The sequence below is a fragment of the Panthera leo genome, chromosome A1 (genome assembly GCF_018350215.1).
Source record: "Panthera leo isolate Ple1 chromosome A1, P.leo_Ple1_pat1.1, whole genome shotgun sequence".
NCBI classification, from domain to species: domain Eukaryota; kingdom Metazoa; phylum Chordata; class Mammalia; order Carnivora; family Felidae; genus Panthera; species Panthera leo.
Window position 1 is genome coordinate 163,519,852 of NC_056679.1, and position 20,207 is coordinate 163,540,058.

The window sequence follows — 20,207 nt, forward strand, 5'->3', positions numbered from 1 at the left end:
GAAAAAGAGTTATATATATTTTAAAAATCACCAAGTGATTGTGATATATTTATTTATATATAGATTTCTGTTTGTGTATGAGGTAATCTTAACTTTTTATCATTGACTTTGAATAATCAGGTGTTGACTAATGTGTCAGTGGTCTAAATTTGGTTATATAACCACTAGCTTATTGTGCCTTATCAATCAAATTAACTAGGAAAAAATAAGACTTATTAATAGTACAAGTTAAGTTTTATGTGTTTATTTTTCCATGATTTATATGGAAAGTAGTGATTAATAAAACTAACCTTTTATCAGAAATGGCATAAATTCAAATTGATAGAGTTATAGATGTCAACTTATCTTGAGATTGTACAGAATATGTTAATAATATGTGTTCTTAGGATTTCCACTGGACAAAGCAGTTGCCTATGCAAAACTCAGGAATCCATTTGTAATCAATGACTTGAATATGCAGTATCTCATACAAGATAGGTGAGTGATGGAGATGGCTGAATAAGGGAAGGAAAATTAACATTTTTTTAGTATAGACTGTAAGCTGATATGGCATCAGGTGTTTTCATATACGTTAATTTTGGTATCCTCTAAATAATACTTAAGAATAGGTATTTATACCCAATTTTGTAGATGAAGAATCTTGCAAATCAGGGAGATGAATTGATTTGCCCAAAGTCACAAGTAGTCCTGCAAATAGTGGGACGAGGACTTAAACCAGGTTTATTTAATTTCTGGAGTCTACTGAACCACTGAAAATTATGAACAACTTCTCTGTCATGGTGACTGATGATGAAATTAGGACTATACTAGATTATTTTTAATGGTAAAGTGCAACTGTTTTGAAAAATACCTCACTATCTTAGCATTCATTTTACAGGCCAAAAGCATGGGTTTCCAAGAGAAACTGTAAAATGCAAATATATTTATTTATATTGTTTGATGTTTCACTCTGATGGCTACCCTTATGATTTCACCAACATTTGATTTTCCTTTATGTGAACATTACAATATGAGATTATGTGTATGAAAATACTTTATAAACTATAAGGCCTTATGGTTTTTTGTTTCTGGTATTCTGTTCTTCCAGATAGTGACATTATTGATATCTAAAACTTTAAAACATTTTTCCTAGATTTCCATATTAATACATGCTTATATATTATATGCATATATATGAAAATGCATATTTACTTTAAGAAATTTGGAAAATAAAAGCATCAAGGAAGGATTTTACCCTGCCACCATATCTGTCATATTTTTTTCATATAGAAAGCAATATGTACATGCACTCACATTTTACACAGGGTCACTTTTCTCTTACAATACAATGAACATTTTCCCATGCCATTAAATATTCTTTAGGTATAAAGTTTTTAATGGTTAGGTAATATTCTGTCATTGCTTATAGCAACTTTATTTGACCATTTCTTTTTATGCATTTACATTCCCAATTTTAAATGTTAGTATTTTAATATGCCACATAAAGTATTGTGCAGACGTTTTTGTTTTAATATTGCATAATATTTCCTTTGAATACATATTTTTTCAATACTTTAAATGACAAATTTTTGTTTAAAAAATAAGGCTTGATATCCATGCCTTTTTAGTAATACAATAGTAATAATGTACTCGTGATATAGAATAAAACAATAAAGGATGTTTTCCCTTTTTTTCAGGAGAGAAGTATACAGTATTCTTCAGGCTGAAGGTATTTTACTTCCACGTTACGCAATTTTGAACCGTGACCCAAATAATCCCAAAGGTAAGAGTAAGAGATTTTGAGCGAGCTGCCTTTTGTCACTCAACATACTTTTGAGCCACTTCCCTTCTATAATTAAGTACAAGGAATTTGAAGAATTCATAGTATTTTGTTTACTTTTTTTAAAGAAATGAACCAATTAAGTATTATGTCCAGTTGAAGTGTAGCACTATAAGCTAAAAGACCCAGTAATAATTTAAGAGTTATATATCCTACTTTTCTTTGGTTTGCATTTGACATCTATTTGGGAAATGTAAAGAAGAATTTTTAAATTATGTGCTTAATAAATTTGTATTGATTAGTGTAAACAAGTGATTTATCTGTGACTCTTGAATTAAGCATTAGAAACTTCACACTAGAATGCTGTGATTAAATTTCTGATGACTAGGAACTTTGGAGTATTATTACCTACTAATGTCTTAAAGCACCCTTTGCTTCATTTTTCTGGTTATCTAAAACATACCATGTAAGTTATATATAGCAGTCTAAAAAAACCAAGATAAATGTTTATCTGCATTAAGATTTAATATTCTGATAAGAGTATTTTAGGGAATTCTGATGATTTTATTGTATCTAAAAGCAACTTTTATTAAAAACAAAATATAGCATTTATTATCTGTAACAGGGAACTTCCCTCATTTGTCTAGAGGTAAAAAAATAACTTCCTAATTAGATTGCTTGCTTACTTTGTATAGGTTACTTTAGTAACCTGAATAATTTCATGTTTCATGGTATCTGTGATACAAATGATCCCTTACATTTTTCAGAAGATGATAGCGTTCTAAAATTATTTCTCAGTCTTTCTTGTTGGTGTCATTTCCTATCTAACTTTGTATTCTGTGGATTGATAAGGTGAAATGACAGGTTCATAAGATTTTGAAGAAAAACTATAGTTTTTAATGTCATAGATCATAGATGTTGATGTATGTTGTTTGCATAAATAGTTTTAACTAAAATCAAATCATATATTATCCAAGCTTACTTTTCTTTGTAATCTCCATTGTAGTAAAAACTTCAATAATAATACTATTTCCAGATAATATACAGTATGTAATTTTTCCTGATGTTCTGTTTGACTTTTAGAGTGCAATCTGATTGAAGGTGAAGATCATGTAGAAGTAAATGGTGAAGTTTTTCAAAAGCCATTTGTAGAAAAGCCAGTCAGTGCAGAGGATCATAATGTTTACATTTACTACCCAACATCTGCTGGTGGTGGGAGTCAAAGACTTTTTCGGAAGGTAAACCTTTGTTATCCCAGGGAATACTGTTCTTCATACTTTGTGCAAATTTTACTAAAAGTAATCAAGTATTTAATAGAATTAAGACTAAGAATGTATCATTTAGGAATAAATGAAAACTGGTACTCTTCTTTGTTAGAAAAGCAAGGCATTATTTTATTTTTTAATGTGATGCATGCAAAATTTCTAGGTACAGAGTATGAAGAGTATTATTTGATTTCATTTGCATCTTCCCGTTATGTATCTGGCCTATGAGAAATCAGGTAAAGATCAGCAGTATTTAAGAAAAATGGCACCTTGGGGCACCTGGGTGGCTCCGTCAGTTAAGCCTCCGACTTAGGCTTAGGTCATGATCTTGTGGTTTGTGAGTTTGAGCCCCGCGTCTGGCTCTGTGCTGACAGCTCAGAGCCTGGAGCCTGCTTTGGATTCTGTTATCTCCCCATCTCTCGGCCCCTCCCCTGCTCATGCTCTGTCTCTCTCTGTCTTTCATAGACAGAGTTAATAAGTGTTAAATAAGCAATAAATAAGTGTTAAAAAAAAAAAAAAAAAAGAAAGAAAAAATGGCACCTTAGGGCACCTGGATGGCTCAGTTGGTAGAGCATGCGACTCAGGGTGTGAGTTTAAGCCCCACATTAGGCATGGAGCCTATTTAAAACAGAGAGAGAGAAGAAAAATAGCCCCCAAAATGGATGATTCATAGACAAAATAATACCAATAATTTTTACATACATGACAGTATGCTCAAAATTGCACCCATAAGAGGATGTGGAGAAACGGGAACCCTCTTGCACTGTTGGTGGGAATGCAAACTGGTGCAGCCGCTCTAGAAAAGTTTGGAGGTTCCTCAAAAAATTAAAAATAGACCTACCCTACGACCCAGCAGTAGCACTGCTAGGAATTTACCCAAGGGATACTCAAGTACTGATGCATAGGGGCACTTGTACCCCAATGTTTATAGCAGCACTCTCAACAATAGCCAAATTATGGAAAGACCCTAAATGTCCATCAACTGATAAATGGATAAAGAAATTGTGGTTTATATACACAATGGAGTACTACATGGCAATGAGAAAGAATGAAATATGACCCTTTGAAGCAACATGGATGGAACTGGAGAGTGTTATGCTAAGTGAAATAAGTCATACAGAGAAAGACAGATACCATATGTTTTCACTCTTATGTGGATCCTGAGGAACTTAACAGAAACCCATGGGGGAGGGGAAGAAAAAAAAAAAGAGGTTAGAGTGGGAGAGAGCCAAAGCATAAGAGAGTCTTAAAAACTAAGAACAAACTGAGGGTTGATGGGGGGGTGGGAGGGAGGGGAGGGTGGGTGATGGGTATTGAAGAGGGCGTCTTTTGGGATGAGCACTGGGTGTTGTATGGAAACCAATTTGACAATAAATTTCATATATTAAAAAAAATAAAAAATAATAATAAAAAATAATATTAAAGATTTAAAAAAAATTGCACCCATAATAAAATAAATGCAAATGAAGTCTAAAAGTTAATGACATTGAATTACTTTTTGGATTGCCAAAGATCTAAAAGATTGAGGTAGTTGGAAAACAAGCACAAGCCCACATGTTGTTGGCAGGAATGCAAGTTAATATAGCCTCTTAGCAATATAATTTAATAATACATTAAGATTTAAAATGTGTGTACATTTATAATCATGGAAATGCAAAGAAAAAACTCAGTGGGATACTATTTTATATCCATTAGAGTGGCAAATATTAAGTCTAACAATACCAATTATAGTAGAGCAGTGGGAACTAATATATGTGCTAAGAGAACTCTAAATTGTTAAAACAGTTCATAAAGGATTTTGGTATTATCTTTGTATGTTGAATATGAGCACCTAGCAATTCTATCACCTGGTAATTCTACTTGTAGAACATACATTAGAAACCCTCTTGCACATGGGACACATATAAGAATGTTCCAAGCAAAACTATTCTACTGACAAAAGCTTAGAAAACAGCCGAAATATCCATTAATGAATGAATTCCGTGTACGTACACAGTGGAAAATTCTATAGTAGAGAAAGTGAACAAACCAGGTTACATGCAACAACATGGTTGAATCTAAGAAACATTATTCTTACCATTCATTGTATATTTATGCTATTTAACTTACATATAAATTGTAATTACGGTAGAAAATAATACAGCGTCAACTGTATAGTAAATGTTGTTAAATACTTGTGCACCAAAAAAATTTTTTGGAAATATCTAAGATGGAAAAATATGGTGAAAGTTTATATTAATAAAATGAGATGAATAATTTAGTTTTTATATTAATGGACATCTTTGTTTTCAGATTGGCAGTAGAAGTAGTGTTTATTCCCCAGAAAGCAATGTACGAAAAACAGGCTCATATATATATGAAGAGTTTATGCCCACAGATGGTACTGACGTAAAGGTAGGATTGATTACAGTATATTTTAATTTTGTATTTAGTTTACCGATGGCAACAGAAAAAGAGATTACCCTTTAATTAGTTATATCTATATTCTGGATCTCTCTCTCTCTCTCTCTCTCTCTCTCTTTTTTTTTTTTTTTTTTTTTTTTTTGGTGACTAGAGATTCTTAATCTGTTTTGTATTATGAATGCCTTTGACAGTCTGAAGGCCATGGACCCTTTTTTTAGAATAATGTTCTTAAATGCTTAAAACAGGATTGCCAAGGAGACAAATTTTATTGTAATACAGTTATAAAAATATTTAATAAACAACTTGGTGATATAATAAAATGTATGCTTCTTTAAAAGGACATTAAATAATAAAGCAGTAAAGGTCTAATAGCCACCAGTTTCTAAGCATTGATTAGCATAAATGATGTTTGAGATCCACAGCAACCGTAGCATAATGTAAAAATATGTTTGACTTCTTTTGGTGACAAAGACCTAGACCTTGGTCTAAGGTATAAACCTGATCATGAGCCTCTCCTTTAAAATTCTCTTATGGATTTTTGTTGACCAGAGGATAATAATCAGGTTCTTAAGTGTGGCATACAGAATGTTTTAGTCTGTCTTCTGTCAACCTTATTTCTTACAGTATAAACTATACTAAATAATTTACTCTTATCTGAATACATCATGCTCTTTAACACCTCTGGCTTCTGTGTTAATTACCTGTGTTTGGAGTGCTGTTCTCTTTCTTATCTGCTTTTCATTCTATGCTGTCCCTCACCACCACCCCCATTTTTTAACCTTCCTTTTGGCCATTACTTTCTTTTATGTTTTTATAATTAACTTGTACCTCTCCTTTGTTAAACTTAAAACAATTTGAAAAAGATCACCTCATATACAACCTAGTATTCCCTCATAATGCTCAGCATAATCAGTCTCTGTAAAGAACAGAACTTCACTTTACCATTTTTTTGCCATGTTATTGTTTATAACCTTTTCCATTGTATTGAAAATTTTGGCATGTGAAATAGAAAGAGGTGTGAAATGAATAGTCTGGAGACTGAAGTAAAGTTTTATTATTTTTCTTTAGGTTGTTGTCTGCTGTTTTTTAAAATACATTTTAAATAATATAAAATTTTTTATATATTTTAACTTTAATGAAAGGTTTATACAGTGGGTCCAGATTATGCTCATGCTGAGGCTCGAAAATCTCCAGCCCTCGATGGCAAGGTGGAACGAGATAGTGAGGGAAAAGAAGTTAGATACCCTGTTATTCTGAATGCACGCGAGAAATTAATTGCTTGGAAAGTCTGCCTTGCTTTTAAGGTAAGATGTTTTAAAGGCCATACAGGCCCCTGTCAAAGAAATTCCAATGTCTTTTTTGAGTAAAAGAAATGTTACTTGGGCATTTAGTGGGAGAAGTAAGCTGAGAAAATAAAAATGATACATTTAAATGGTTTATGTACTTTTCAGGGGATTCTTATAGCGCCATTAATAAAAATATATAATAAGTGAAGGCCTTTGTTTCTCTCTATTTTATCTGTTATATAAAAGGCAATTTTGTCAATTTATTCAGAAATTAAAATGATGGAGGAAAACTTAACTAAAACAGTAGCATTAACCAGTGTTTAGAGGTATTATTTAACATGCTTAAAACAACTGGTTGCAAGTACTATTTACTCAGAATTGATACGTGATTGTTTTCTTGAATAAAAAAGGTCTTCAGTAGTCTTCTAGCCTTGGTAATACATCCTTTAGCCTATTTATTGTATATAATAAAATGTGTTTTTGAAAGCAATACAAATAACATTCCTTAAAGAAAACTTTTTACTTCTAACATTTGACTAGTTCCCTCAGTCTACATCATTAGGTTTCCAGTAATGTATGGTAAAGATTTAAATAGAAGTAGTGCAACTTGCATCTAACAAAGGATAAACTTCACCTTTTTGAAGTCTTGTCTTGAGTTATAATGTAAAGACTAGGATGTGTTACTGGTTATTAAATAATACTTTATGTCTTAATAATTTGAAGTCACTTTTATGGAAGGAATATTATCCTGTAAGTATATTTTAATAGCTTTGTATGAATTGTCTTAACTTCATAATACCAGGATTCTAAAAGACATGACTTAAAATCATATTTATGCTAATGTGTCATGATTTGAATGTAAAATGCAGAAGTTAGAAAATTCTTGGAGCCTGAGTAGGAAATTTATACCTTGCAATGGTTTTCTTCTCCCAAATAAAATGTATTTAATTTATTTCAAGTGCTCACAAGTATATAGTTGTCAAGTTTTAAAAGATTCAGAACGAAGGGCACCTGGTTGGCTCAGTTTGTGGAGCCTGCGACTCTTAATCTCAGGGTTGTGAGCTTAAACCCCACAGTGAGTGTAAAGATTACATAAAAATAAAATCTTTCTTTAAAAAAAGATTCATAGGGATAATTGGACATTTCCTCTGGGACATATCTTCAAAACTATTTTTTCTTTATGTTTTCCTTGATGCTTTGGATTAAAGTGATATGATTTCTACTATCACAAAATTTTACAAAGCCTTTAAAAATTTTTTTACTCTTTTTAATTAAATATTACTTGAAGAACTTCTTGATACAGTAGGTTATTTTTTGGCCTCTCTAGTCCCTGAAGCATTTTTGTTCCATATTTACTTCATGGTGTGGAACTAAAACAATCATATAGTATGTTTGACATATTTTCAGAATACTCAGATTACAGATGAGTAATTTCATTACTTACTATGAAGTAAACTAAGATGCAGTAGTACATTTTTAGGCATTTATAAAATTTGATATGTTGTAATAAGACTAGTACATTGTGAATCCTAATTCAAATGTAACTTTAAAGCTTACAATTTATTTTAAATAGCAAACAGTTTGTGGTTTTGATTTGTTACGGGCCAATGGACAGTCCTATGTCTGTGATGTCAATGGCTTCAGTTTTGTGAAAAATTCCATGAAGTATTATGATGATTGTGCAAAAATACTTGGGTAAGAATTTTTTATCTTTTTCTTCTATACCTTTGTTATAGATAATGCATAGTAGGTATTCAGAAACCAAATAATTGTGAATGCATCAAATGATCAGAATCTTGTAAGCACTCTAGAGTAAAAACAAATGTTCACAAAATGACATCTCCAAAGAACTATGACAAATCTTGAATTATACTTCAGGTTGTCAAAGGCGGATTAATTTAGGGCCAATATAGATGAAGTTTTAAAGATATTTAACTTCATAGATTCACAAATATATACCGTGATTATTACAGTGATTGTTAGTCGAAACAGCTAATTTGTTAGGTTACTTTGTCCCTCAAGATTTTGATACATAATTGAAAAGGTTTAATTCTCTTACTTTAAGGTACAGAATGAATATTCATGAAATAAGTAACTAGCGTAAAATAGAAATATTTGGAATTCAGGGTTCTTTTGAATGATAATGCTTTCTACAAGCATATGTCAGTTAAAGATAATCCCATGAGATTATTAGTGAATCCAAAAGAAATTACTGCATGTAGAAATACCATTTTTATATTCTTTGACCTATTTTCTTATAGTTTGATTTAGAAGATTCATAAGACAAATATTTTTGAACCATTTCAAAGTATATATGACAGAGCCATAAGAAACTTACATTTTAAAATGTGTTATCATGGGGCACTTGGGTGGCTCAGTCGGTTGACCATCTCACTCTTGATTTCAGTTTAGGTCAAGATCCCAGGTTGGTGGGATCCAGCCTCATGTGATGCTTAGCTTGGAGTCTCCTTAGGATATTCACTCTCTCTCTCGCTTTCCTTCTGCCCCTTTCACCCACTCCTGCATGCACTCTCTCTCCCTCACTCAAATAAATATAAATAAATATTTATTTATTTATAAATAAATAAATAATTATTTATTATAAATAAATAAATAAATAAATAAATGTATTGTCCTAATTGGAGTCAGCTTTTATAGAATATTTTAAAGATTGGTGAACTTAACGCTTAAGGTGAAATTTAGGGGAGCTTACTAAATTTTAGCATGAATAAGTGCTAAATTTAAGCAAAACAAAAAATGTTTTATAATTACTTAACATGTTTTCTGTTTTTAACCCTATTAGGAAAGTATAATAGAAATTTATTAAAAAAGAGCCACAGTATTTAGAGTAACTTCAAAAGTGATCAATAAACTTGTAAGAAATGATCCGTAGCCATAAAGAGGAGCCAATCTTGGTTTTCAGATTGTATCTATAAGTGCATATGATGCAGTTATAGTGATTTATTTGAATCCAATGTGACTTATATTTTAAAACTAACGTAAATAATTAATAATTCCAAATTCATGGCATCTCTTTAGGGTGTTCTGATATACCAGTTTAGAACTGCTAATCTAGTTTATCTTTATCAGGATTGATTCTTTGAGTTAATTTTTGTGTGCTGTAATCACAGAATCACTAGTTTGACTTTAATTTCATTGATTATATCATTAGTCATTAAGTACTGAGGTTTGCCTTAAAGTAAATTAATTCTTAGCTTTTTATTTTTGTATCAAAGCAATATTGTAATGCGAGAGCTTGCTCCACAATTTCATATCCCTTGGTCAATACCCTTAGAAGCTGAAGATATCCCAATTGTACCAACTACATCTGGAACGATGTAAGTTTGAATATTTTCATTTAGAAATTCCTTGGGTTTTGTACATCAGTCTCTGCTATTACAATAAAGATTAAATTTCTAAATGATCATTGGACACTTTGTATGTTTTCATATAATTCACTTTGCAGATGGAAAAATATATGCTTTTGCAAGGGTCCACCTAGACCAAAACTCTTTTGTATTGTTAAAAATAAAATCTGAAAAAAAATTAAATAAAATCCTGAAAAATGCTTGTGTAACTATAGAACTATTGAATTAAGTCACAAAAATAAAGGAGGTACCAACAGGTATGTCAATTAAAGGTTCATAGTCAGTGGCTGTACAGCTTTTATTCTCTTATTGTATAAAGAAAAAATATACAGTTTTATCTTGAGGTAAATTAATTAGACCAGTATTGCGAAACTGTTTTATAATATTCTAGTGAAAATTACTGCTTGAAACTCACCTGCTACTCAGGTGGGTTGACCAAATGCTTCATATTTACAAGTTAGACATTTACATTAGCATGTTAAATATTCTGCGAAGGGCTGGTTGGGATGGAGAAACACAAATATTTAATTTTGTTTTAAACCAGTATTCTCAAACTATTTAACATAAAAATTTTTAGGTAACTTATTAAAATCCTGCAGGGTTGTGTTCTGTGGCCTGTAGTTTGGCAAACACTAAATTATACCCTAGCATTCTTTCTAAGACAGTTTTATCTTCTAGTAATTTGAGTTTGAAGTACTTGTTCTTCTTACAAGGGCAAAATAAATATAGCAGCTATCAAGTAAAGCTTTATTTTGCTTTGATTTAATGAAATCTCAGTCTGTAATGATCTCTGCTACAGACCAAGTATTTTATGAAGTTCCGGGATTGTCATCCATTTACTTTTATTCCAAAGTTAGCATAGTCATCTCTAGAGAAGAAGCTGATATATAGCTTAATATTACTCCCCCTCCAGCTTCTTAAAATCTTTTTAAGATTGGATTTGATAAAATTGACTAGTTGTTACAAGTACTATCTTCATAGGAAACTTTTTGAAATGGTAAAAGATGGCTCTAAAGAAATGAGATGTTGTGTGAGTCTGAATTATATAACACAAATCTTTGTTAGAAAATTGAGAACTTTTATTTTATTTTAGGATGGAACTCAGATGTGTCATAGCTGTAATACGTCATGGGGATCGAACACCAAAACAAAAAATGAAAATGGAAGTGAGGCATCAAAAGTATGTTTTAAGGGGAATAATTTAACACTTAGGAGATAATTTAAGATTTCTGATAGGTGATTAGCTATTTTGATCAATACATCATATAGGAAAACTGTTTTCCCATTTCTTGGCCATTAATTTAAACCACTGGATGGAGACAAAATCCATTTAAAGTAATTGTATATATTAGCATCTGAAAATTATGATGGCAATATCCGTAAATTATCATCCATCTGACCCACCTTTCGTTTATTGTAAAAGTGTAAACATCCTAAGATGTTTAATCTTGGTTTGTTATTCTCTCACATTGCTTTCTCTGAGTCCTTTAACCTCTCAACCTTGTAGAAAAAACTTGGTAGAATAAAAGTTTGTTATTTCTATTCACTATTTGATTTGGAAATAATAAAAATTTAAAACTTGAGCCAATAAATATGTGTTGAAACATTTTTTATATGTATACGTATGCAGTGACTTCAGAGAATATGATATGCAATTTTACAATCATATATTCAGTTTCCATCATGAGAAAACTTTTAAAAATAATCTATAGTGATTATTAGCTTGCCGTGGTTAGGAGAATACCAAGTTTTGTCACTGACAGTAAATGAGCAACCTTCTATAGTGAAAGAGGACATACAGTATTTGAAATCCATAGACCAAGTCCCATGTCTTCATTTATAATTGATTTATGTTAAGTATATGGTAGTAATATTAATTATTGCAAAGGACTAACTGTGCTCTTTTGTTTTAATAAGATTTTTCGATCTTTTTGAAAAGTGTGATGGATATAAATCTGGGAAATTAAAACTCAAAAAGCCAAAACAATTACAGGCAAGTGCATTTGACTGCTTGTTGGTTATAAATTGCTAATGGCAAAGTTACATAAAAATTCAGTTCTTTATTATTTTATAGGAAGTGCTGGACATTGCCCGACAACTTCTTATGGAGCTGGGGCAAAATAATGATTCTGAAATTGAAGAAAACAAGTCAAAACTTGAACAACTTAAGACCGTATTAGAAATGTGAGAATATTTTTGAAACCCTTAATTTTGATAACTAAATTTGATAACAGTGTTCTTTTATAATGTATGACTTTCTATGTTACGTTGCCTTCACAGTTTGATCGTTTTCCACTTTAGTGCTGAAGCTGAAGAGAAATTAGCGAAAGTCTAGTGAGACTTTTATTTGCACCAGTGAGAAAACAGATTGTTGTGTTGAAGTTTCTTGTTTTAGTTTTACTTTTAATTTTGATGAGAAACATTTGGATCTTTTATGAAGTACCACTTAGGATGAAAGCAACATGTCTAACTTGAGCACAGATTAAATGTTGTTTAAGTAAAAAACAATTTTGAACTATGCTTTAGTCAAGTGAAATTGATAACACCATTATTACTATTGGAAGCTTTTACACTTGGCCACCTAGAATCTTATTTCCTTAATTTTTTAAATGCCCATACATTTCTGTTTTATATATTTCTATACTTTGTCATCTCTTCAAAATTGTCTAACTTTTGTAGAGAAACTTTTTTGTTTTCCTTTCTAATGAGATTAGAATGACTACCTATGGTACAGACTTTCTGCTACAGTATTTTAAAGAATTCAACAATTAATTAAAAACAGAGGAGGGCATTAATATGTAGATTTAATTTTTATCTAGATGGATTTTGGTTTCTCTTTAAGAGGTTTCATTGAACACTTACTGAAAATCGTTCATTCTGCTTGCCATTTTGTTTTTCAGGTATGGCCATTTTTCTGGAATAAATCGTAAAGTCCAACTAACTTATCTCCCTCATGGTTGTCCTAAAACATCTAGTGAAGAGGAAGGTATATCACTATTAATGCCTATTGTGTTTTAATTATATGTAGAGACTTATTACTCATTGTACTGCCTTTGTACCCTCTCCTTTGTAACAGTTAAGGAGCTGACATGCTGAATAAAGGAAAATTAAAGTGGAGTTTTGTCAACTTTGCTTCCTATCCTTTAAGTAGAGGATAGATTGGGGCTCCTGGGTGGCTCAGTTAAGCGTCTGATTTAGGCTCAGGTCATGATCTCACGTGTTGTGAGTTCGAGCCCCGCCTCGGGCTCTGTGCTGACAGCTCAGAGCTTGGAGCCACTTCAGATACCTGTGTCTTCCTGTCTCTGTCTGCCCCTCCCCTGCTCACATGCTGTCTCTCTCTCTCTCTCAAAAATAAATAAAAACATTAAAAAATTTTTTTTTAAATAATAAATAAATAAAGGATAGTTTACCCTTTAAGGAAAGGATCTATTTTATTTTAAAAACTGTAGGACTCCCCATTTACTCTGGGATTGTTTCAGAAACCTTATTTATAACTAAATGTTACTTAATCGGTCCCTTTCTTCGTCTTTTGGTAGAAGAGGGCAGAGTGTTCAGGAAGAAAGCTCAAAAAGTACAAAAAGACTATTTGAAAGAATACCAATAATCATGTTTCTAATTAGTTAATTTCCTCCACCAATTAAGTCTGAATAAAGCATTTAAATAAGGTCATTCTCCTAAAAGCAGTCAGCATAAAACTCCAAAAATTCATTTATGTTTTAAAGTAAAAATGGGCAGAGGGATGCCTGGTTGACCTGGTTGGGTCAATTGAGCATCTGACTTAGGCTCAGGTTATGATCTCATAGTTTGTGGGTTTGGCCCCGCATTGGGCCCTGCGCTGACAGCTCAGAGCCTGCAGCCCACTTTGGATTCTTTGTCTCCCTTTCTCTCTATCCCTCCCCTGCTTGTGCTCACTCTCTCTCTCTCTCTCTCTCTCCCCCCCCCCTCCCTCCCTCTACCTCTCTCTCTCTGTCTCAAAAATAAATAAATAAGCATTAAAAAAATAATAATAATGGGCAGAAATTGTAGAAACCATTTCATGAAGAAATGTAGATGCCCAATAAAACAGTTATAATAATAGTAATAATTACTTTTGCCTATCTCACTAGCAGAGTGTTTTCTTATTATTTTGTCAAATCATTATTAAAGAATGTTGATGAGAATATAGTATGAGTGGATTTCAGTCTGTTGGTAGGAGTATAAATTGATGTAGCCCTTTGAAAGGTAATTTGGCAATATAAGAAACTTCAAATATGCTTTTACCTTTTTTTTAAGTTCATTTATTTATTTTGACAGTGTGTAAGAGAGGGAGGGAGGGAGGGAGAGAGAGAGAGGGAGAGAGAGAGAGAGAGAGAGAGAAAGAATCCCAAGCAGGCTCTGCACTGACAGTGCTGAGCCCCATGTGGAGCTCAAACTCACAAATCATGAGATCATGACCTAAGCCGAAATCAAGAGTCTGATGCTTAACCAACTGAGCCACCCAGTCATCTCTCATATGCTATGATCTTAATTCTACTTATAAGGATTTATCCCAAGGAAGTGATCAAATATTCAGGGAAAGATTGGCCTGTGGGGATATCCAAAATGGCATTATTTATAGTGGCATAAATTGAAGTAGTGATTATTTTAATGTGAACACAAGTTTATTTATATTGATCTTCATATATTTATTTTAAAATTTGACATTGCTACTGTGTCACACTTTGTGATTGGTAGCAATACAGATTAATTTCCTATACTTTAATGTTTGTAATCAAAAATATTCTGTATATAACTATGATTGAAAAAGTCTGTTAATTAATTGTCCTTCCATAAATTAATATTAGCCTGCATGATGAAGCACATACAACTACAAGGTACTACCCCTAGCACAAAGTTGATTCCTATCACTTTTCATGAATCATCATTAAGTTTTTTAGCACTTATAGTGCTCATTTTTAAATTACCTCTTTTCTGTAGCCTAATGCAGATCTTAGGACATAAAGGGCAGATAAATTAGGTACAGAAATTCATTCGCTTGTGGAATATCTGAGAAAAAACTTTGGTCGGGAACAGAAAAAGATTACACAATTCCAAATTTAAATTTTTTTTTTTTTTAACGTTTATTTATTTTTGAGACAGAGACAGAGCATGAACAGGGGAGGGGCAGAGAGAGAGGGAGACACAGAATCTGAAACAGGCTCCAGGCTCTGAGCTGTCAGCACAGAGCCCGATGCGGGGCTCGAACTCACGGACCGTGAGATCATGACCTGAGCCAAAGTTGGACGCTTAACCGACCGAGCCACCCAGGTGCCCTCACAATTCCAAATGTAAAAAGCTGCTCTTGGCTACATTTTATTGTATATCTCATTCATAAGTTTAAATTATAGTAAGTTTTAGGCTCTCTCACATCTTTCAAAAAATTATACAAATCATTGATTCCTCTTTGTAAAAATGTATACATCTTCACTTTGGCTAACATTACCTTTTATGCGAGCCTCTTGATATAAAGACAAGATCTCGATGCTGTGGTGAGGGAGCTCTTAATGTAACAGCTGTGACAAATTAAATATATTGGACAAATACTATTGCTGTCATATCACTATGAGAACAGGGAAGGTGGAAACATCGCTTCCTTTCAGAAAACTGGGAAAGAGCTTTCTTCCTAAAGTGAGGAAGAGATTATGAAATTAGAGTAAGATTTTAACAGGTAGAACAAGGGTTGTTCCCTACAGAATCAAAAGCATACAAAGATAGGTATGTTCAAAGGAACAAAATAATTTACATAAAAACTATTTTCTGCTACAGAAGAGAAAATAAAGAAAAAATTAATCTTGAAACACGCCTCTTTAAAAGAAACCAACTTGACATTTATTTGCTTTTATTCATTAACATATATCTTAGACAGCCGAAGAGAAGAACCATCCTTACTTTTGGTTCTAAAATGGGGAGGAGAACTAACTCCTGCAGGCAGGGTCCAGGCTGAAGAACTTGGAAGAGCTTTCAGGTGTATGTATCCTGGAGGTCAAGGTAAATCTTGGAGTTTCTTTAATTTGGTTAAGTTTATGCATTGTTTTTTCAAATCTTCACTTATTTTGAGATGTTACTAAATATTTATAGAAATACACTGAGACAAAAATATAGCTTAAGTGATTTGAGTATTTATTTTCAGGAGATTATGCAGGATTTCCTGGTTGTGGTTTACTTAGATTACATAGTACCTACCGACATGACCTCAAAATATATGCCTCTGATGAAGGACGAGTCCAGATGACTGCAGCTGCTTTTGCAAAGGTATAAATAAATGTTTTTCAGAATTACTAGAAATTTCATCTAATACCACATTTTAAAAGATTTTTGCTAAGGCAATATTTAAACATTCCGAATTTGAAATTTCCAGCTCAAGCCCTGAAATTGTGATAGGTTGTATTATTAATAAAGTTTATTCATTGCAAATAGTTAGCTTATTCCTTATGAAATTCAGCATGTAACAAAATAATTATGATACTTTTCATTAATTTGCATACTAATTTTTGAATTTGTGTTGGCTTTATTTAATATGTTTAGGGGCTCTTAGCTCTAGAAGGAGAGCTTACACCCATTCTTGTTCAGATGGTAAAAAGTGCGAATATGAATGGTCTTTTGGATAGTGATAGTGACTCTTTGAGCAGTTGCCAGCAACGTGTGAAAGCAAGACTTCATGAAATACTTCAGAAAGATAGAGATTTTACGGCTGAAGATTATGAAAAGGTGGGTCTTAGCAAACTCTTCTACATTGTGAAATATGCACACACAGAAAAGTATATAAAACAAAAACTTAGAGCCTATTGTATTATAAAGCAGTACTCCTAAGAGCGCCTGGGTGGCTCAGTCGGTTAAGGGCCTGACTTCGGTTAAGCGTCTGACTTCAGCTCAGGTCATGATCTCACAGTTCGTGGGTTCTAGCCCGGTGTCAGGCTCTGTGCTGATGGCTCAGAGCCTGGAGCCTGCTTAGGATTCTTTGTCTCCCTCTCTTTCTGTCCCTGTCCTGCTCATGCTGCCTCTCTCTCTGTGTCAAAAATAAACATTATTTTTTTTTTTTTTAAATAAAGCAAATACTCCTATAGTCCCCATCCAGATGGAGAAATAGAACATTGAGACTCCTCTGATCCCTTTGTGCCCCTTCTCAATTGCAACTCCTTCCCAAACTCCTAGAAATAATTACTATCCTGACTTAATAGTGCTCTTTTTTTATAGTCTTCTTATATCAAGAATACTTATTTGGATAAGTAATCATCCCTAACTACTATGGTCTCAGTTTTGGCTGTTTTCTAAGTTTCTTACATTAGATTAGGTTTTCTTTTATGTTTGGCTTCTTGTGCCCTATGTCGTGTTTGTGACATTTATCTGTATTTTTGAGAATTTCCATAGTTAACTAATAATCAGTTCTATGTAGTACTTTATTTCAGGGACTAACAAACTTTTTCTGTAGAAGACCAGATAGTAAATTTTAGGCTTTGCCGGTCACATGTGGTCGCTTGATGCATACTCTTTTTGATTTTTAACCACCTTTTAAAAATACTGGGGCACCTGGGTAGCTTAGTCGGTTAAGTGACCGTCTCTTGATTTGGACTCAGGTTGTGGTTCATGAGTTTGAGCCCCACGTCAGGTTCCGCACTGACAGTGTGTAGCCCACTTGGGATTCTCTGTCTCCTTCTCTCTCTATGTCTCTCTCTGCCCTCCTGCATATGCACTGTCTGTCAAAAATAAATAAATAAACAAACTTAAAAAAATAAAAATAAAAATGTGAATACCTTTCTTTGTCCATGGGCTATGCCACAGACCACATTTGGCCTGCAGGCCATAGTTTAATGACCCGTATTCTATTTTATGAACATACTGTAATTGATATATACCTTGTATCATTGTTATAGTTTTGGGCTGTTGTGATTAATATTTCTATGAGTGTCCTTGTATGTCTCCCACTGCATATGAGCATACATTCTCTTGGGTACATTCTAGGATTGGAATTGTTGTGACCCACAGTATGCTTATGTTTCAGTATCAGATAATGTCAAACTGTTTTCCAAAGTCATTGAACCAATTTATACTCCCACTAGAAGTCCATGAAAATAATCATTGTTCTACATAGTCTCTATTCTTTGCATTCTCCGACTATTCAGTTTTGGCCATTCTGAAGATGGATGTGTAGTAGTTCAATGTGGCTTTGATGTTTTTTGACCATTTAGATACTGTCTTTCATGAAGCCTTCTATTAAATCTCTTGTCCTTTATTTCTACCTTTTGTCTGTATTTTTCTTATTGAGTGGTAGAGGTTCTTTGGATATGTGTTCTAAATACCACCACCTATTCTGAGCCTTTATGATGTCTTTCAGTAAGCAGAGGTTCTTATTTTTCATGAACTCCAAGTTGAATTTTTTTCCTTTATGGTCAGTGCAGTTTTGATGTCGTCAAATTTCTTTCTTTTTTTTTTAATTAGTGAGGTATAATTGACACACAGTGTTGTTTCAGGTGTACAGTATAGTGATTAGACAAATCTATATGTTCTATGCTTTGCTCAGCACCACGAGTCTAGTTACCATCTATCACCACACAGTGCTATTACAGGACCACTGACCATATTCCCTATGCTGTACTGTCTGTCCTCATGACTTCAATAACTGGATGCCTCTATCTCCCACTCCCCTTTGTGGTCAGTGCATTTTAATGTTTCTTTTTCTAACTAGAGGTCATAAAATACTCTTATGTATGATCTTCTATAAGCTTTATTGTTTTGCCCTTCACATTTATCTGTAATCCAACTAAAATTGACTTTTGTGTGTGCTATAAGGTAAAGATGTCAAACTTAATTTTTGCCAACTGTATATACATCCAAATATACCAATACCACATACCAAAAGTCTCCCCTTTATAGTATCACTTTATAGTATCATCTTTATAATCTGGTGGTCTATTTCCACACTATATTCTTTTCTCGATCCTGGGCCACTGAATAAGATCTCTCAAGTCCTACATGCTTCCTTCTTCAAGTTGTTCAGGACTTTTTTTGCATTTCCATATAAATTTTAAAATATGCTGTCAAATATCCTGTTGTTATTGATTTAGATGCATCAAATCTAGTTTCTGAAAATTTATCTTAATATATTTTTATGCCATTGTAAATAGTACTTCTAAAAATTTTATTTTGATTGTTGATATGTAGAAATAGCTTTTTAATATTGACTTTATATGCATCAACCTTATTGAACTCATTTGTTAGTTTAATAATATTTCTGTAGATTTTTTGATCCTTTAAAAGCATACTCACAGGTTTGTTTCTTCCTTTCTGATCCTTATTTGTTTTATTCTTTTTCTTGTTTAACTTCAATAACTAGCACATTCAAAACAATGTTCAATAGAAGTGGCATTTATTTTCTTGTCCATGTTCTCAAAGAAAGCCTTTAATGCTTGTCCGTTAGGTATGTTTTCTGTACATTTTGTAATAACTATTCTGTTTCAAAATAAATTTCACTCTGTCCCTATTTTGCTAAAAGTTTTGTCATGAAAAGTTACTGAATTTCATCATTTTCTTTTCATCTGTTGCATCGTATGATTTTTTGTGATGTAAAGCTATTTTGGCTCTTCCGGGGCACCTGGGCAACTTAGTCAGTTAAGTGTCCAACTTCAGCTCAGGTCGCAATCTCACGGTTCTTGAGTTCGAGCCCTGCATCAGGCTCTCTGCTGTCAGCACAGAGCCTGCTTTGGATCCTCTGTGCCCCTGTCTCTCTGTCCCTTTCATGCTCCCTTTTTCTTAAAAGTAAATAAAGTTAAGCTATCTTGGCTCCTAAAATAAAGTCAATTTACATAGATACATAGTGGTGGTGGTGGTGGTGTTAATATATCTCACTGGTTTGGGTTTACTATTTTTGGTTAGAAGTTTTACATCTATGTTCAGGATTCAGATTAACCTTTAAATTTTAATTCTTATGCCTTTGTCTGCTTTCAATATCGGGATTATGCTAGTCTCATAAATTTAGTTAGGGAGTCCTATTTTGGGAGAATAGTTTGTATACATATCTTTAATGAAATGTTCGGTAAAATTTACTGATAAATCCTATGGACATTTTCTTTGTGGGAAATCAAATAATCATTATAATCATGGAGTCCAGAGT

At 32.8% G+C, this 20,207-nt stretch overlaps 1 protein-coding gene across 16 annotated transcripts in view; it reads left to right on the top strand.

Annotated features, from left to right (window-relative positions):
* The window catches only part of PPIP5K2 (diphosphoinositol pentakisphosphate kinase 2), a 72,937-nt gene that overhangs the window by 12,390 nt on the left and 40,340 nt on the right, over window positions 1-20,207 (top strand). For 13 of the 16 annotated variants that reach the window (XM_042944516.1, XM_042944517.1, XM_042944525.1 and 10 more), the window contains 14 exons: window positions 387-477; window positions 1,677-1,762; window positions 2,843-2,997; window positions 5,317-5,418; window positions 6,570-6,731; window positions 8,287-8,408; window positions 9,950-10,051; window positions 11,175-11,261; window positions 11,999-12,074; window positions 12,156-12,265; window positions 12,982-13,067; window positions 15,962-16,087; window positions 16,230-16,351; window positions 16,625-16,807. In XM_042944516.1, the coding sequence (XP_042800450.1) occupies window positions 387-477; window positions 1,677-1,762; window positions 2,843-2,997; window positions 5,317-5,418; window positions 6,570-6,731; window positions 8,287-8,408; window positions 9,950-10,051; window positions 11,175-11,261; window positions 11,999-12,074; window positions 12,156-12,265; window positions 12,982-13,067; window positions 15,962-16,087; window positions 16,230-16,351; window positions 16,625-16,807 (1,610 nt within the window). The remainder of the gene's footprint in view (window positions 1-386; window positions 478-1,676; window positions 1,763-2,842; window positions 2,998-5,316; window positions 5,419-6,569; window positions 6,732-8,286; window positions 8,409-9,949; window positions 10,052-11,174; window positions 11,262-11,998; window positions 12,075-12,155; window positions 12,266-12,981; window positions 13,068-15,961; window positions 16,088-16,229; window positions 16,352-16,624; window positions 16,808-20,207) is intronic. The other 3 variants (XM_042944518.1, XM_042944523.1, XM_042944527.1) reach the window with 1 other exon arrangement.